The following is a 16815-nucleotide window of genomic DNA, read 5'->3' as shown; positions in this document are numbered from 1 at the left end:
CCGGGCGGCTGCGAGAGGCGAGGTGTGGCTGGGCGGAGCGAGGGGAGGTGCTGCCGAAGGCCGACGAGCCGCCGCCCGCCCCTCGCCCTGCCCCCGCCTTCCTTCCTTCCTTCCCCTGCCCCTCGCCCCGGCGCCGCCTCAGGCGGCCCCTCGCGGCGAGAGCGGCGGCAGCGGGTGAGCGGCGGCGGGCAGCGGGCTGCGGGCACCGGCCGGGGGCAGCCCTCCTTCCCGGTGCTCCGGGGAGCGCAGCGCTGCCCGGGCAGCCGACGGCGGGAGGGTACGGCTGCGGCTGCGGCTGCTCTTGGTGCGGGCGGGGCCCGCTTCCCTCTGCGCCCTGCGCGGGCGGCGGGGGAACCAAGGCCCGGCGGGGCCCGGGGAGGTGGCGGGATCCCCTGCCGGGGGGTCCCTGCCGGGGGTGCCCGGGTGGGAAGAGGTGCGCGCTCTGCCCGCACAGGGGGGCCCGCGGAGGAGCCATCTTCTCAGGTGTTGGCGGTATCTGCAGCGGGAGAGGTCGGTGCCTTCGGTTAGGAAGGTGTGTTTGTGCTGTGCGGCTCCTGGGTGAATTTCCAGCACATACAGAGAAGTTTGATTTTCGCACTACGCACTGAAAAACCCTGCTGGCTTCCGGCAGGGCGTAGCATCTTAAGTATTAGAGTTTAATAGTTGCCAGTGACTTTTGATAGTTGGCTTGTCGAGTATATTAAAGTAAATATTGAAGTGTGCTTAGAATACGTAGAATCCTTTCTTCCTTACTCCTTACACAGCCACGGTTCTCTGATCTCAAAAGTGCTCCACAATGATGTAGAATATATATACATCTATATTTATCTTTATTCTAAATGTTGCTATTGAACTTGGCAGTGAGTGGGTCTGAGGGAAAATAATTTTAAGTTAACGTGAATCTAAAGAGTTAAAGTTTAAAGCAAAAAAGCCCTTAAAGTTAGTAGAACATCTTTAAGGAAAAGCAAATTATGGCGTTTTAATGACAAATATTAAAACTGGCATTTGGACAAATTAATCTTGATAGAGTAAGTTTTTTGGTAGTGGGTCGTATGTTCCTCAGTGACTTGTAATAATATATTAAGTACTCAGTTAAACAAAATCCAGACGTTCTTAGAAATCATATAAGGCAATTAAAATCTTGCAGCCGTGTGGCTGTGCCCTTTTAAGGCAGCTTTGCAGAAGTGGTACCACGTAGCACATCGTGTTGCCATGTTACTTGTTGGTCTGTCACTCACTGGAGTGTTCGTTCCTGCTGTGCGTGAGAGATGAAACTGTGCTTTGGATGGGGCTCTGCCTGAAATCCGTGCTGGTAATAAGCTTGGTCAATATGCAGGGAGTTCTACCTCAACGTAAGGAAGAACTTCTTTACTGTAAGGGTTGTGGAGCACTGGAACAGGCTGCCCAGAGAGGTTGTGGTCTCCTTCTCTGGAGAGTTTCAAGACCCATCTGGGTGTGTTACCGTGTGACCTGGATTCTGTGGTGGTCCTGCTCTGGCAGGGGGTTGGGCTCAGCGTTCCCCAGAGGTCCCTACAACCCCTAACGTTCTGTGATTCTGCATGCAAGTGACTTAGGGATCTGAAAAGGGCTCAGTTACGAAGATTGTTACATCTTGGATAGATCAGGAGGGGTCAGGAGATGGAACTGTCAGTCTTAGAAAAAAAAAAAAAAAGGGACGCTTTTCTCTTAAGGGGAGTTTATGATGCATCCAGATGTCAGTGTTTTTCACTCCATTTACTTACCAGATCTGTGGGGAAATCCTGGTTTCTTAAACAATAGAGAGGAGTCTCTGCTCAGTGAGCCCCCCCAGGACAGTGCTCAGCTCCTGAAGCTCTCTCTCTAGATTTTGTTCCAGGCTGCACTGTTGGCACCCGTGGAAGCTGCATTTGATGTGTTGCTTTGTGGGACCCAGTTTTCTTGTGCTTACCTTGATGCCAGTTTTTGCCCAATGAACGCACATCTGAAAGTTCAATTATGTTGACGCTTCTTTGCACAGCGTAGATCCCCAAACGCCCTTCGGATGCCTGTAGTTACTAACCGTGGATACTTTGTAGCCGAACAGTGTTTTGTGTGACTGTAGTGTTGACATCGTCTAAGCTGACTATGGCTAAACTGTTGAGGGGCATTGATGCACATTGGTGAAAATGGATGCACACTGGAGAAAACAGCAAAAAGGTGCACAGGATATGTTTGGCAGTGTTAGTAGTTTCTTGGGATTTATGTGAATGGAAATTAATGTTGGCCTTCTTAGGACACTTGCATGGTTTTGCTCGCAGTAGCTGTTGTCCTTCCTGGCACTGCATGTGTAGACCCTGCTGTAACCTGCTGGATGTCTGTGGTATCTTGCCAGCATAAGTGGGAAGCTGTGGTGTGGCTTGAAAAAGCAAATCTACTGTGTATCTCAGAGAGGAATTTAAAGGAAAATGTTCTATTTTTTTTGAGGGCATTGACAGAAAATTGCAAAGCCCTGAAGACCTGTGATGGTCTGATTCTCTGTCAGCTTAAGCTTGTTCTCTAAAACTACCAAACCCCTCCCCCTGCTCTTCCCACTTTATTTTTTTTTGAGATTAGCTCCTTTATTTGTGTTTAGAATATACCAAGGTTGTAGTTGCTGTTCACTTTCCTTCAAATGTGGAGGCTCTTTATCTTTTCAAGACTGAAATCTCTGATTATCCCATAGCCGTGTGTCTCCAGGCTACTGGGATTTACAAAGTGCTGCAACATTCCTGATAAACTTGAGAACAGGCCACGATGGCACAAAGGATTTACAGGTCTCCTAATAACTTTGTCAAAACTTATTTTACTTTTTAGACCACAATGAATGTGGAACATGAAATTAGCCTCCTAGTTGAGGAGATTCGGCGGCTGGGAACCAAAAGTAAGTGTTGTAATATATTTGACTGTACAGATGTAGTCATGTTAAACATACACCCATGTATATGATAGACATGTCATACAGATGTTGTCATGTTGTAGCAATAGGTGAACTTAGCAAATGTAATTAAACAGGCTCAGGTAACTTGAAAACTTGTGTGTATACTTTATGTTGGACTGTATGGTACTCCCTGCCTCTCATTCTTTCAAGTAGTCCTGTTATGAAGTGAAACGTTTAAACCTCTGCAGCACAGAGGGTGTAGGCCCGAAATCCTGCTCCCACTAAAATCAACTGCAAAATTACCTTTTTCTTTAGACTTTCAATACGTGCTACAACTGTCAAAAAATAAAGTTATACCTTTTCCTTCCACCTCCCTCCTTGGTAACTTACGAACTTCAGAACTTCAGAATTCTGTTCATGGCAGTATTATATGGAAGGAATTGATCTGTGTGCCAAAACTAATCCAGGACTTACTGGTGAGGTCCCAGCTTTTCTTAAACTTGCTTAGAAGGTAGCCTTTTCTCTAAAGATTGTTTTTCATCGTTAAAACTCTTCTCTCTTTACAAATATTTAAGCAATTTGTGGATTTTTTTACCTGCTCATGTATTTCAGTTCTGATGCCATTTCATTCAGTTCCATTTGGTTTTCAAAGCCTAAATAGATATGTACATCTTGCATTTTGTATGGCTACATCTGCCTTTAAAGTATAGTTAACCGGAGTTAACCTTAACATAGATTTTAAAATTTTTGCTTTGTGTGAGAAATGAATTCACATTTTATCTTTTTCAGTGTGAACCTTAAACGTTAATAAGTGAAAAAAATTTGAAAAAATATTTTAACATGTTAATTATTTAAAACTATTTTCCTCCTTATGCTTTGAAGAGATCTAATAGCTTGTGCCAGTCATAGGGTTTGTAGAGGCATCAGTAAAAATAAACACAGCAGATACGTGTTTATTGGCAAGAGTCTCTGGAACAAAAAAAGGGAAGTCATACCAGACAGGAGTTTTGCCTACTGGTTACCATCATAATTTGTAATATATTCCCCAATAAACTGGGAACTACCATGGGGTTTACTTTCAATGTTCCAATTGCATGTCACTTTATTTCCCTAGTAAGCTCCTACCTGAAAGAAAATCTGTATGTGTTTTCATGTTGTGTCTTTGGTTTAGATGCTGATGGACAAGTGAGTGTGAAATTTGGTGTGCTCTTTGCTGATGAAAAGTGTGCCAACCTCTTTGAAGCCCTAGTGGGAACTCTTAAGGCTGCAAAACGACGGAAGATTGTCAATTATCAAGGGGAGCTTCTTTTACAAGGTGTTCATGACAATGTTGATATCATGCTCCTGCAGGACTGATGCAGCATTTCAGCTCTGCATTAATAGAAGTGTTTGAGACTGACTTGCAACATTCTCTGAATATGGCTGATCATTCCAAGGTGTTTTGATGTATTTTCTATATCTTTATAGTCAAAACAAAACTGTGCTATTTTGGAAAGCATTCCCTTTTGTAATTCTTCCTCAAGTGGTACTGTATGTAATGTAAAAGTTGCCAGATCTGATCTCTCTTTTTTTTAACTTTTAAAAAACTCAGGTAATTCTCTTAAATTTCTGATGGTTATTTTCAACATATGAAGAAGGGGGCTGGTAATTTAATGTTTACAAATGAAAATGTGCCATGAGAGTATAAAATAAAAGCACATACTTCAAATGTATATAGTTCTTATTGCTCTTGTTTCTCTTTTTATTTGCAATCTGAAACAAGCAAACTGAATTCCTGTGAGGAGCATAGTTAAGGAACCACAGAAAGCATGCCACTGAGATGGAAATAATTTTGTAGCATGATTCAACTGAAGAATGACTGTCCTTTGGAGTGACCAGATTGCACATAAAAAAGCCGTGAATGATGTACCTCATTCATCTCTGGCAGTGTAATATGCTGTAATTTTTTTGTCCTCTAGACTTTTGAAGGAAGTGGGTGAGGAGCTCCCTGAATGCTTTCATGTGATGTTGAACAGAAGATGGCACAGCAGGTTTGATTATTCTTCTCACAGATATCATACTTCCTCTAAATCACTCCAGGCAAAAAGTGGTGGGAGTGCAGGAAAAAAGGCCCTTTTGATTGTTTACTAGCTTAGTGCTAATACTTCTTAGCTGGCAAAAATACTCCCTCCCAGAAGGGAGAGAGCTGCTACATGGGGAAGGCAGCACTGCTTACTGCCCTGTACTTCTGCTCTGCAGCTCTTAAAGTTGTAGGATGAGTGATTTTCCCTCTACTTTTTGCAGCCTTTTCCAACTGCAAAATGCATGAAAAGTCTCGCCTTACTTTCAGATACAGGAAATGCACACACAATTATGGAATCTTTCCAAAGCTGTATAATTCCAGCTGCTTCCCCTTTCATCTTTCTTTGCTCTGCTTTGCACAACAGGAAGACAACTTGAATCCTGTGTGCAAACAGATCTGGGCTGCCTCTGCCTGTGCAGGCCCCAGAAGCTAGAGAGCAAGGGAGTGAAACACAGAGAAACTTGAGCTGTCTGGGTCCAAGCCAGCTGGAGCAGAGAAGCAGAGCAGGAGCTCAGCAGAGATTACTGCCTCCTGTGCCCTGTCACTCCAATGCAGCTATTCTGCTTCCAGACCTGAGCTGGGCAGTGCCTGCACCCCTGCACCCCACAGGTGGAAAGAAGGGGCACTGAGTCCAAGCCTCCTGCATCACGTGAGACCAGACAGCTCTGTGTTACCAGATAACCACAGTTGTTTTTTCCATTGCCTCTATTTTGTCAAAAGCCTGAGTCATTGTCTGGCTTCACAGGATAGCCTGAGTATGCTCACAGATACCAAGAGCTTTGTGATCTGAGATGCCAGTTTTGGTCTGGGAGGGCACCAGCCTGCCCCAGCCAGGTTATAGTTCTCTGTGCATGTTCACAATGGCTCTTCTAGCATTGAAAGGGCCTCAGTCTTGAAAATTTAGGTACCAGTAAATGTAAGGCTTGGAGCTGAGATGGGATTATGAAGAGACCTTCATGTCTCATTTTGGGCTTGTTCTCTTAACAATGCTAATGAATGTATTCAGAGCTTCTGGGGACACTGTGTAGCAAGGGACAGAGAAACTTGGCACTAAACCAAATCTATAACACCAGAGGACAGTGTGACACTGTACTGCCCAGGGGAGCTGAGGTTCCTTTTCCCTCAGCTTCTGAGAGCAGAAGAGGAACAACATGAACAAGGACATAAAACCAAGAACTTGCCCTCAGTGTGACACTTAAGATGCCTCCTGGCCCCAGAATAGTGTAGGCTTCTTCACTTTAAGTTATATATGAGCAATGATGACTTTGTAATTTATTTTTTTTTGAGAGAAGATTAAATACTAACATTGCCTCACATGGGTGGGATCATGCCTCTGTGAAGGCAGTAATTACTACAGGAAATGGTTAGGACACAAGATGTAGTTCCTGGAATACTTGATACGATAATAGAGAAGCTAACTATGGACAAGGCATTACCCATTCTTGTAAACGGTAGGACAATCATCAGTCCCATGTGATGAGTTCATGACCTTGCCAACCATGGGTCTGAAGGAAGTTTGTAGGTCAGCCAGTGATTCCAAAATAGCAATTCCTTCTGGCTGTTGAGAAGTAGGAAGATACAGAGATCTTGAACAGCAGCATAAAAAGGTGGTCAGTGGATAGCTGCCTGTGATAATGCTGGGAAATTAGTGAAAGAGTAGTTTAGCTAATTAAGTCTCTATCTACATAAGATCTGAGAGTGTGGTGGGACCTCAAAGAGAGATTAGATGAGCTCCATGCAAATCTAGCTGGTACCATTTAAGATGTTACCACTGTATGTCTTCAGCAGGGACTGTTGGAGTAACTGATGCAGTGGAGTGTGCACTCGCCTCACCTCAGCTGTTTCCATGCAAAATCCAGTGACTGGAGATAAACGTGCTTTTCAAAGTCGTTTTGACTTAAGTTGTGAAGGCACAGAGGTGCAAGCTTGTGTAATTTCTGGTGAGAGGTGGTAGCATCTTAAACTCTGCAGCTCTTTGTCTTGTGAGCATTAGTTTTTGCTGGGAACTTGAGCAAAGAAAGGGTTGAACTGGATGCGATATCTTTTTTATGCCTCTCTCATGTTGGAATGAATCTTGAAAATGCAAGTTGTATTTTGCTTATCTCTCATATCCTCCAGGCTTTGCTGGAGGTGTTCTTTCTGCTTCAAGGGATCTCTCTCAGTGACAGCAATGTCACTTTTGCCATTCATATCTGTGTGAAGCTGGTTATCTTTACTTAGTTTCTTTGTCACAAAAAACACTTGAAGGAAAGAACAAGAGTAAGAGGAGCAGGAAGTGCCAAAAACTGATTATATTGTCATTGATACTTGGCAGTTTTATTTTAAAATAGTTGGATGATTCAGAAGTAGTCTTGAGATTCTCTTCTACTCCAGCAGCACAAAGTGACTATTAAGCATGTTTTAACAGTTGCAGAGCCTTTGCTAAGATGATGCAGCATGAACCTGTGAATGCCACAGAGCTGACCTTATGGCTCCATATCAAAACACTAACCATTAATGATATCTTTGTGTCTCCTCCACCTAGTATGAAAGAACAGTCCTAAAGGTTTGGTCTATAACCTGCAACATAATTCATGTTCAGTAGTGCCTGAAAATCTCGTCTGATAATTGTATGATGGGAATCATGGTTTCATGGACTTAAAAAAAGTAAAAAAGCCCAACATGTGTTTCTTTTGGAAGCTGGCCAAGTCAGTAATTTTGAAAAAGTACTGTTCTTGTTCATATTCTTCTCAAACAAATATGGGACATTTGGTCTGCAATGGATCTTTTTTTTCTGATATGTAAGAAAACAATTCCAAAGCCAGCTGCGAAGGGTAGAACTAAATATGAACAAAGTCATTTGAAGGAAAAGCAACCGCTAGGCCAAAAAATATGTTTCAGTGCTCAGACAGCTGTTTAGAACGGGTGATCTGGCTAGGTTGAAGAATATGAGTTTGGTGATATGTGATGTGTTTAAGCCTGAATACCTTTCAGGATAAATGTTAGCGTGACATACTTTGTTTTGCAACCCAAAAGATGATGATGTATGTCAAAATACTCTGGTTTTTTTATGCTTCCCTATAGACCAGAAATTTTTCCCTTTGGAAACTATCCATTAAGCTTATGAAAAAGACTCAATCTGTCCCCTTTGGTGTATTTATTATGTACGAGAAAAAAAGGCAAGGACAAAAAACAGCTTAGTGCTCTCCAATACATGCAGACAGGATCCAAGTTGAGTCCATTAACCTTACAGGTGATGCTAGATCAATGGTCTGCATTTATTCAAAGGTCCAGCACCCATACCAACTTAGATTTCCTAAGGATTTTATTTGCAAGGCAAGGTATCTTCAGCTTTTTAAGCTGAATTCTCAAATAAAATTAATGGCAGATTGAAGAGCTGTGCCAGTGCAATGTTTTCCAGGAATCTGTATGGTCAATATTTCCAGGTACTTCTTTGGAAAAAAAAAAAAAAAAAAAAGCCAAATGGGTTAGTTATGGATAAGTGCTTGACAGTGTTTCTAGAAAGCTGGTGTATTTAAAATCTAGTTACATAAACTGCTCAATATGAAATTGTTCTCATAAAACTTTCCTGAGGGTGGCAGTTCAGTTTAGTTCTGCCACTCTGAGTACAGTGTTAGCCACAAATACACTGTAGTTGCATATTTAAGCAGCTGAAGCGAGTCTCCTGGCAGGTATTTTGAATAACACACCAGAAGCAGCATTATCTTGCAGTGTAGCCTGGATGTCATCGCAGATTATGCTTATCTCTGCCAGGACACTTGAGTGACTCGGGGAGGTTAAATACAAGGCTGGTACCTAAGGAGTGGGTAGTGTGATCTACAAACACGCTCCAGAGTCTTGTCAGATCAGATCCAGATCAAACCTCCTTCCAGAGAAATGCTTAGAGTCAGACCTGAGCATGTTCCAGTACCACATATTCACCAATATAGCAACATTCTGTCCTTGACCTTGCTCCCTTTTGGAGCTTATTCCTGCACAACCCCCGCAAGCTGAGTGACGCTACGAGTCTTAAGGACACCTCATCATGCTTAAAGCTGTGCTCCAGAGAGGACAGTAGTAGGTACCATGTATTTGTATATGCGTATTATGCTAACATACTGGTACAACATGTACTCAAAATCTGACTATTTTTTCCCAGTGGGGAAATACTCAGTAAATTACAATTATGTTTGAATGGGAATATAGTGAGCTGCATTTTCTGGTCTTTGCTAAGTCTTCTAAATGCCGCAGAAGATCACATTAGAATAATTGAGATTATATATCTTGCAGAATTAGGTCTTTTGTGAAGCTTTGATGGCAGAAGGCATATTATTACCAGGTCTTTATTAGTCAAGAGGCTTTGGTATGTCTCTGTAGCTAATGTTCTAAAAAGCTTCCTTTGGGAACACAGTATGATTTTCTTGGAAATTGGCTTTCAGTTTTCTCAGAAAAGAAAAAAAAAAACATAAAGGCAACAGCAGTTGAAGACACCACTGTTCAGCTGGAGTTCAACACTATGTAGCAGTTGACACAGAAGTAAAGATCCAAAACTGGAAATAGTTGCATTATAAGTACCTTTGGTGGCATTTGAGTACCTTAATTCAAGTATGTGATTCATAACATCTGCAAGGTACTCAAGTAGTTCCAAGCCCACAGACATCTAAGGTTTGACTGGAAAACTTTGCTGGGAACCTAAAATAATGCAAACCTCCATATTCCCAGTGGCATTGCCTGCTTGTCTGACCTGAACACCAAAGCACCTGTCTCAGACTTATGCCCACAGGGAGACAGCACACACTTATGCCTCACTCCCCCAGGACTGGCACTGGGAAACATGGACAGTGAGTAGTCTTTGGACCTGTACAGAAATGTCTGTAATTTTCTTCTTAAGAGTCAACTAAGAGACCATTCATTTTCCTGGCAAATGGCTCTGGCTGGAAGGGTGTGGGGGCATCTGCAGCAGGTGGGCACAGGTTGCTGTGTGCTCACCCCCTGCACAGCACATGGTGCACTGAAAAACATGTCAGCAGGTGAAGAGAAATCACTGTATAAAAAGCTGTGCCTCAGGCTCCTTGGGAATTTGGTCTGTGCTTCTGTGTAAGCAGCACTGAAGTCGAACAGTTTGCTTGGAGCCAAGAGTGGGATTCCCTACCCTGTGTCTCACTTTGTGCTGTGGAGAACAATGCTGCTATGTGTGCTTACATTTGTATTGTATTACTCTCAAGCAAGCCCAGCCAGCTGGCCCGATAGCAGGGAACTGCCACAGTGGGACTTCTCAGAATTGTTTTCTTCTCTATAAACACATTTGGCAGTTTATAGAATCACAGAATATCTCAAGTTGGAAGGGACCCACAAATTTGTAGCAACACATCAGCTTGGTTCCATCTCAGATACCTTTTTAGAATGACAAAAAGAACTCTCAATTGTGCTTGAGGCACCATTTATAAACACGCATCCTAGTAAGGGTCTCATCATTTTTGTTGACATTACTGAGCAAATCTGATCCTAGAAGTCTGAAGGTTTATGTCTTCTTTTAGGCAGTTGTTCTAGCACCTGATGACCCATCCCCACTGAGAAGCAGAACCGGGAAAAAGAAAGACCTGTGGGTTTAAATGAAAACCGATTCAATAAAATAATGAAGAACTAATATTAATCCCAACACTATTATAAAATACAAAGTTACACTCAGCCCATATAGTGATCAGTGAATGCCAAATACTGTGAGCACCACAGCTGCAGCAGGAGCACGATGGTCACAGCAAATGGGAGAGGAGGCCTCAGGTGGAAAACAAGGGGTGAGACCCTTCACGGATGAGACACCAAGGTAAGAGCTCTTTCCCCAGCAAAGTTCCAATGTGTAGTGAGTGTGATGTTTACAGTATGCAGTACTTCCGTTGGCCAGCTTGGGTCAGCTGCCCTGGGTTCTGCTCCTCCTGGCTTTAGCACCTGGCCGACTCAAAACTGATTCAGACCTTGTTCATTACAGAAACCCAGCTACTAAAACAAAGTGTCTTATCAACTTTGTTCCTGTGAACTGGGCGCTGCAGTCTTCTCAAAAACGCGGTTTCCCTGAACAGAAGGTTGATTCTATAAATCTATCCCAGCAAAACCAGGACAGGTTAGAAAAATGGCAGTACTACGTTACCACTGTCTTAGGCCTGTGCCCAACATGCTTCCCTTGCATGTTTAAACCAGCCAGAGACAGCAGGCCTTGCATTTGGAAGACAAAGCCAGACCTTCCCCTCTGCAGTCTGCAGCCTGAGTGCTGGCAGGATGTGTGGTGGGAGAAAGCCCCTGGGCTGAATGCAGAATGGAAAATGAAACCCACTCACTTCAGCAGAAGCAAGAGGAAGTAAAAAGGATAAACAGGGCAAAGTTAATGATACTGTGATATTTTGTTTTATTGCAATTCAGACCGCTAGGGATCATGCAGGCACATATTTTAAATTGCTGTGTTGATAATCTTCATTTTAAACCAGAAAAGAAACATCACTGTCTAGAAAATTCCTGATTTGAGTTGTACCTTGCAAGCTTCATGTGTTGCTGTCAAGTCTTATGACAGTCTCCTTTAAATTCAAGAAACAAAACTAATCATATTTGCATTATTAATTATAGATGATGGCAATAATCTTGGCCAGTTAATGATGTCTTAAGGGGAAATTGCAGACAGTTGGCATTTTATCTACTTACAATAATTTTTAAAATGGCAGTGCCATCCCTTCACTCCCACTCTACCTCTCCCACACACACTCAGCATTTTATGAGTCAGGCTGCAAAAATATCAAGAGGCTGATGTAAAGATGAGGTTTTTCAAAGTTCTTTGGTAAAGAATGCTCAAGGTGGTTTTTCTGTGCCTCCCTTTACTCTGGCTGATCATATTTTCAAGCTACTGTCTACTGCACAAGGGTAAGGTTTCTATTAAATCTAGAATCTGAGGGTATTCTATGTTTCAGGTGAGGCCACAGGAGAACTAAATTTTTTTTGCATCAAATTTCTAAGAATGTTTCTGCATTTCACAGGACCTTTATTTCTGCAAATGTTTAGGAGTCAATGGGGCAGTTTGCACACGATCAGGCCATGTATGTGGCTGTGGCTATAGAAGCAAAGGGGCAATCAGTGTGAAAATCACAGGTCTCATCAGTGCACTTGCTATTTATGCACATTCCTGTCCCCAGCACATGTGGTTTCCAAGCCATTCAGGCATAATGTCATGATCTTGTGGCTTCATGACTGCAGGAGTTAGTGATATCATACTGCTGACCAGATGCTACCAGGGCCACAGCTTGTATGTACAATCATATTCTAGATACCTTTGTCTCATGAGAGAGGTTTACATTAGCATTTTAACCTTTATAAATTTAACCCATTAACATTATGTTTTAAAAAGATACACCTGGCATGAGATTTGTTTCAGGTTTAAAGGTTCACTTGGGTAGTACAGGTGTGGAGGCTGATGAGGGACTTGGTCTCATGGCTGTGGGAAGGCAGCAATCCTGTGGGAGAAGTCTTGGCTGATGCTCCTGAGTGAGCCCTAGGACCCACTGTGTGCTCAGCCCAGTCCTGCCAATGGTTGCAAGCAAGGGGCTCTGCTCTGGGGACGCTGCTGTCTCTACCTGGGAAGCACTCACCTAACTCCTCCTTGTTTGATGGTATGCAGGATGAGGGGCAGGCATGCTGCCTCCACCTCCCAGTGCTCTGAGATGTGGCTTTTTGGGTGACTGTCCAAAATGGTGACTATCTCTGCTCTCACTGAAGGAAGTAAAGTGTAAGTTTGCATTTCTGTAACAACAGCAGTCCATTTTACAGGTCTCTTTTTTGTTGTTTTAGTCTATCTCTTGGATAAACATTTAAATTAAGCAGAATTACATCCCTCCTTGCTCTCTTCCATCCCTTAAAGTCCAAGCCACATAGCCCTAGCTGTCATATTGCAAAATATCTCAGCTCTTTCTGAATCTCAGTAAGAAAGGGCCAACAACAAACAGATTAATAAAATAGCCATTTTAATAAGATAGAATAGAGAACATAGATTGTAATTCTTATGTCCCTTCAGACACTGGGCAAGCAGTGTTTGCACAGCATTGGACTGGATGGATTTTCCCATGACAGATCCCTCCAAAGTGAGGTTCCTCCTTTGAGCTATTAGATAATTTCCTTACGAGAAAACAACTCTACTCCTAGAGGATGTTTGCAGGAGAACATCTTGTTGCACTCACTTCCAGAGAAAGGCAAGGCTAGGCAGGTGGCATAATCACTGGCACCAAGCAGGGGCTGCCCGCCGGCTCCTATTTGTCCCGTGGCCAAGGAATATGTGCAGCCCAACACAGGCTGAAGCCACGCTGGATGTGCAGCACAGCACAGGCCTGGGACTGCTCAGGTTCCCTGTGATGTTGATGACCAGTTCCTCGATGCACAGCAGTCTTCTGGTCAGGATTGCTACACAGATGCTTTCAAATGTTCCGTTTATTCCTTCTAACAAGCTGTTAAGCTACTCTCTGGCTCACCTCCAAAATGAAGTCATTTAATGTACTGCTGGTAGTGGGAAGAAAAATTGGGCAAGTACTTTCTGTTGTTCTTCTTGAGTAGAGTAACTGGTCTTTCAGAAAACTTGTGTGTTTCACATGCTGGCGTGGAGCTTAAAAGCTGTCCCAAGGGAATTTTGCCAAATGCAAATTCTCTGTTATGGAAGAACAACTTCATATCACATAGAGTCAGGATATTAATAGGTACCTAATCCTACTGGGTGTTATGTCTTGTTTCCATGCCTTCCTATTCTTACAAGGCTCAGTCTTTTCTGATTTTCAGAGCTGCCAGGCACTCTAATGTCAGCCCATGTTTTACTGACCTGTGCTCTTCTTTTCTGCCCTGTTGTGTCCAAACTGTTGACTCACTGTCTGTGGAGCAGAGTGAGGGAACTGTGGTTACTGTCAGGAAGGAAGCCTGTAGCAGCATCGGGGATATGACTGAGTTTTATTTGTAGTATTCACTCACTTTCTTCCAAAAGACATGCTCTCTCCTGCAGTCTCCTGCCCTTGCTCTTTGCAGAAATTTCATTTCCTAAATGGAGGAGCAAATAGAGCAAGGAGCCTCATGAATTCTGATTCTTGCTTGTTTTCCTTATCGCTGTTCTCACCATATGACAATATCCCTGTAGAAAAAACAAAACAAAACACAAAACCAAAACCGAGCAACATTTAATTAAAGGTTATCTTCCATTGCACATACGCGAGGAACCAAATTGAAGGCTGCATGGAAGATGTCATTCATAATTCTAGAAGGTTTAACCTCTGTCTAGAGCATATAATTTAAGTGCTGTTTGTACGAGTATATATATGTATTGATAAGCATTATCTACATATTGATAAGCATTTATACATACTTGTCCTCCATGAGGAAGATGGATAATAAAGTCCCACCCTGGATCTATGTCTGCATTGTTCCTGGTAGCACACTCCATCCTCCCTCTTCAGAAGGGCTCATGCTCAATTATTTTTGGCAGTATCTTGGCACTGCAAATGCAGATGGCAGAAGGACCACAGCAACCTGAAAAACATTGTTTGTTATTCAAGCTTGAATGGAGCTCTATGGAAAGCAGGCAGAGCACTTGTCCTCACTCCCCTCCAGACTTGAAGAAGCTTGCTACGAGGCAGAGGTAGCATCTGAGCCCCTGCAAAAAAGCTCAGAAATCTTTTGCAATAGAAAATACTAATCAAGCTAAACATGTAACTCCTCATAACCTCCTCACACAAGTCCAGCTTATTATATAAATATTACTGCTGAACTGGCAAAAGGCAGGGCATCTTCTTTAGAAGAAGAGAAATTTTGGTAGGCTTAGAAATTTGTTAAACTTAGAAGTATATTTTATTCTTTTCTCTGTGGATACACAATGGCTTTTAGAAGCAAGTGTAGTGTTTAAACACATCCCATCTGATTCAGTGTCACTAATTACATCTTACTGAGCATCACCAATTGACAGCTGTTAGTTCATAAATTCTTTTTAGGGCTTTCCTTTCTTAACATTTCCTGTTATCAGAGCACTAGGTCTCATACAGTGCAGGTCCAGCATAAATAATATGTAAACTGGATGCAAGTTGTGTTTTCCCTCCTGTCCTCAAGACTGCCTGTGAGGAAGGTTAGAGGATGAGATGGTACAGATGATAATTTTCTCCTACTCTCCAGCTAATTTTGCTCATAGGAACGAAGCTGCTGCACTTCCGTTATTTTTCTACTTCCATTATTTGGTAACTTCTACAGTTTTGTGGGACTGTTGTCTCCACCTTTTTCTGCTTATTAGAGCCAGGCAATCTCATGGAAGTAGGAAAATTGTCTCTGCAACTTCTTACCCTTGCAGAACGAAGTCTTCACTGTGGCTTTGCACCTCACAAAAATGACAAACTGATGTTTTGCTAGATCAGAAAAAGTGTTTGTGCTCAGTTTGCACAACAGCAGGTGACCACACTGAGTGCAAACTGCTGTACAACTAGGCCCAGTGTTTCTAAATATATGCAGAGCTAGAAAGGGTAAGTTTTCCTGGAAGTTTTCCAGCAGAAAGTATTTGATCTTGCAGCATGTACTTTGTAGTTTGTTGAATATGTCTCAGTAAGAGCTGTAGGATTGGGCTTAGCATATTCAAAGCGGCTTGAATCTTTCAAGATACATCTTTTTTCCATTTCCAAACCCGGTGGTTTCAAATCATGACATTCCATGTGAAGTGATATTTATGTCTTAGCAGTGCCGCAGTCTTCTAATCTGGAACTTTCCCTGCGAGGTATTAGTGCTCCCCAATGATTTCAAATCACTTTGCACACAGTAAAAAAGACTATGTGATTAACACCTTTAAAAAATCCTCATGTTTGGCTAAGATTTACATTTAAATCTTAGGCACGCAGAAGGCCAGGCTGATACAAACGACAAGATGCATCATGCTGTACATTCGGATGTGAAAGGTATTTCCCAAGCTTTTCCTCTATCATTCATCTAAATGTGTCAGAGTGTGTAAAATTACTCTCTGCTTCTTAACTTCAGCAAGTTCTAGTAAAAAACTAAACTAGTAGAATTATTTTTTTTTTTGCATAAAATGCAAACTCTACCACTCATATGTTATGCTTCCCTAAACTGTTTGCTGTCTCTGTTTCTCACTGCCCTTCCTTCTCTCCTTCTCCACAGGCTGTACAGAATTGCCTATTCAGCATGGGACATTGTTTATATAGACAAGGGTGTGGCTCTGAGACCATAAAAAGCAGATCCAAAGTTGTATTCAGGGATTAGAGTAAATCCACTGGATTTCTCCCTCCTTCTCCCTTTCTACGATCTGGTAAAATGAAGGGGTATAGAGTAAGAGCATGTGAGGTTCGGTGTGTGTTGGTGTGTTGTTTGGAAGGAGTCAGACCTTCCAGATTTGTTGCCAATGGCTACAAAGGTATTTGCATAGGTGTACTAAGAATGGTCTAGAGTGGAGATTCTCCTTTTTTTTAAATGCAGAAAAGGCATTTCTTTTACTTTTCAGAAAGAACAGAGCAGAGGTTATTGTCTTTCCTAACCAGCTGCAAGCACAAAATCTGTCCTCTACTCTTGTAGAGATAAACACCATGTTCAGTTATCCTGGGTCTGTCTAAAGATGGACTCCTCCAGCCAGGTCTCTTTATCATATTCCTTTTGCTCCACAGCATTTTTGTTTCCCTATACAGTGGAGTCCCTACTGGTATACATAACCTTGGAACCATGGTGAGCTTTAATTTCTGCTTTTGGGCCAGTGACTTCAGCCTCTGAATCCTTCTCCCAGCAGTCTAATACAATGTCATCCTTGAGATTAGTCTCTTGAATTTGGATCAGCAGAGTTTTGCCACTGAGCTAGTAATGGCCACAGAGACTTACTCCTTGATATTAATCCTCCCAATTGTAA

The 16815-nt window shown here is 42.5% G+C and overlaps 1 protein-coding gene across 3 annotated transcripts; it reads left to right on the top strand.

The window, feature by feature from the left end:
* Positions 1 to 3: 3 nt before the first annotated feature.
* ABRACL (ABRA C-terminal like) lies at positions 4 to 4587 on the top strand. 3 transcript variants are annotated; one of them, XM_051615579.1, is made up of 3 exons: positions 4 to 22; positions 2812 to 2878; positions 4047 to 4587. In XM_051615579.1, exons 2-3 carry the CDS (start codon positions 2818 to 2820, stop codon positions 4229 to 4231), a joined length of 246 nt encoding a protein of 81 aa, XP_051471539.1. In that variant the 5' UTR covers positions 4 to 22; positions 2812 to 2817; the 3' UTR covers positions 4232 to 4587. The 3 variants fall into 3 exon arrangements, with proteins under 3 accessions (XP_051471539.1, XP_051471541.1, XP_051471540.1); XM_051615581.1 differs by lacking the exon at positions 4 to 22 and adding an exon at positions 84 to 174; XM_051615580.1 differs by lacking the exon at positions 4 to 22 and adding an exon at positions 442 to 532.
* Positions 4588 to 16815: the final 12228 nt, after the last annotated feature.

Source organism: Apus apus, chromosome 3 (assembly GCF_020740795.1).
Source record: "Apus apus isolate bApuApu2 chromosome 3, bApuApu2.pri.cur, whole genome shotgun sequence".
Taxonomy (NCBI): Eukaryota; Metazoa; Chordata; class Aves; order Apodiformes; family Apodidae; genus Apus; species Apus apus.
The sequence above is the reverse complement of the archived record's forward strand: the minus strand, read 5'-3'. Positions and strand labels throughout refer to the sequence as shown.

Bases quoted from the DNA above. Each gene is read 5' to 3' on its own strand.
- ABRACL (XM_051615579.1), top strand. From the start codon at position 2,818: ATGAATGTGGAACATGAAATTAGCCTCCTAGTTGAGGAGATTCGGCGG. The intron at 2,879-4,046 runs GTAAGTGTTGTA...TCTTTGGTTTAG, and splicing joins TCGGCGGCTGGGAACCAAAA to ATGCTGATGGACAAGTGAGT.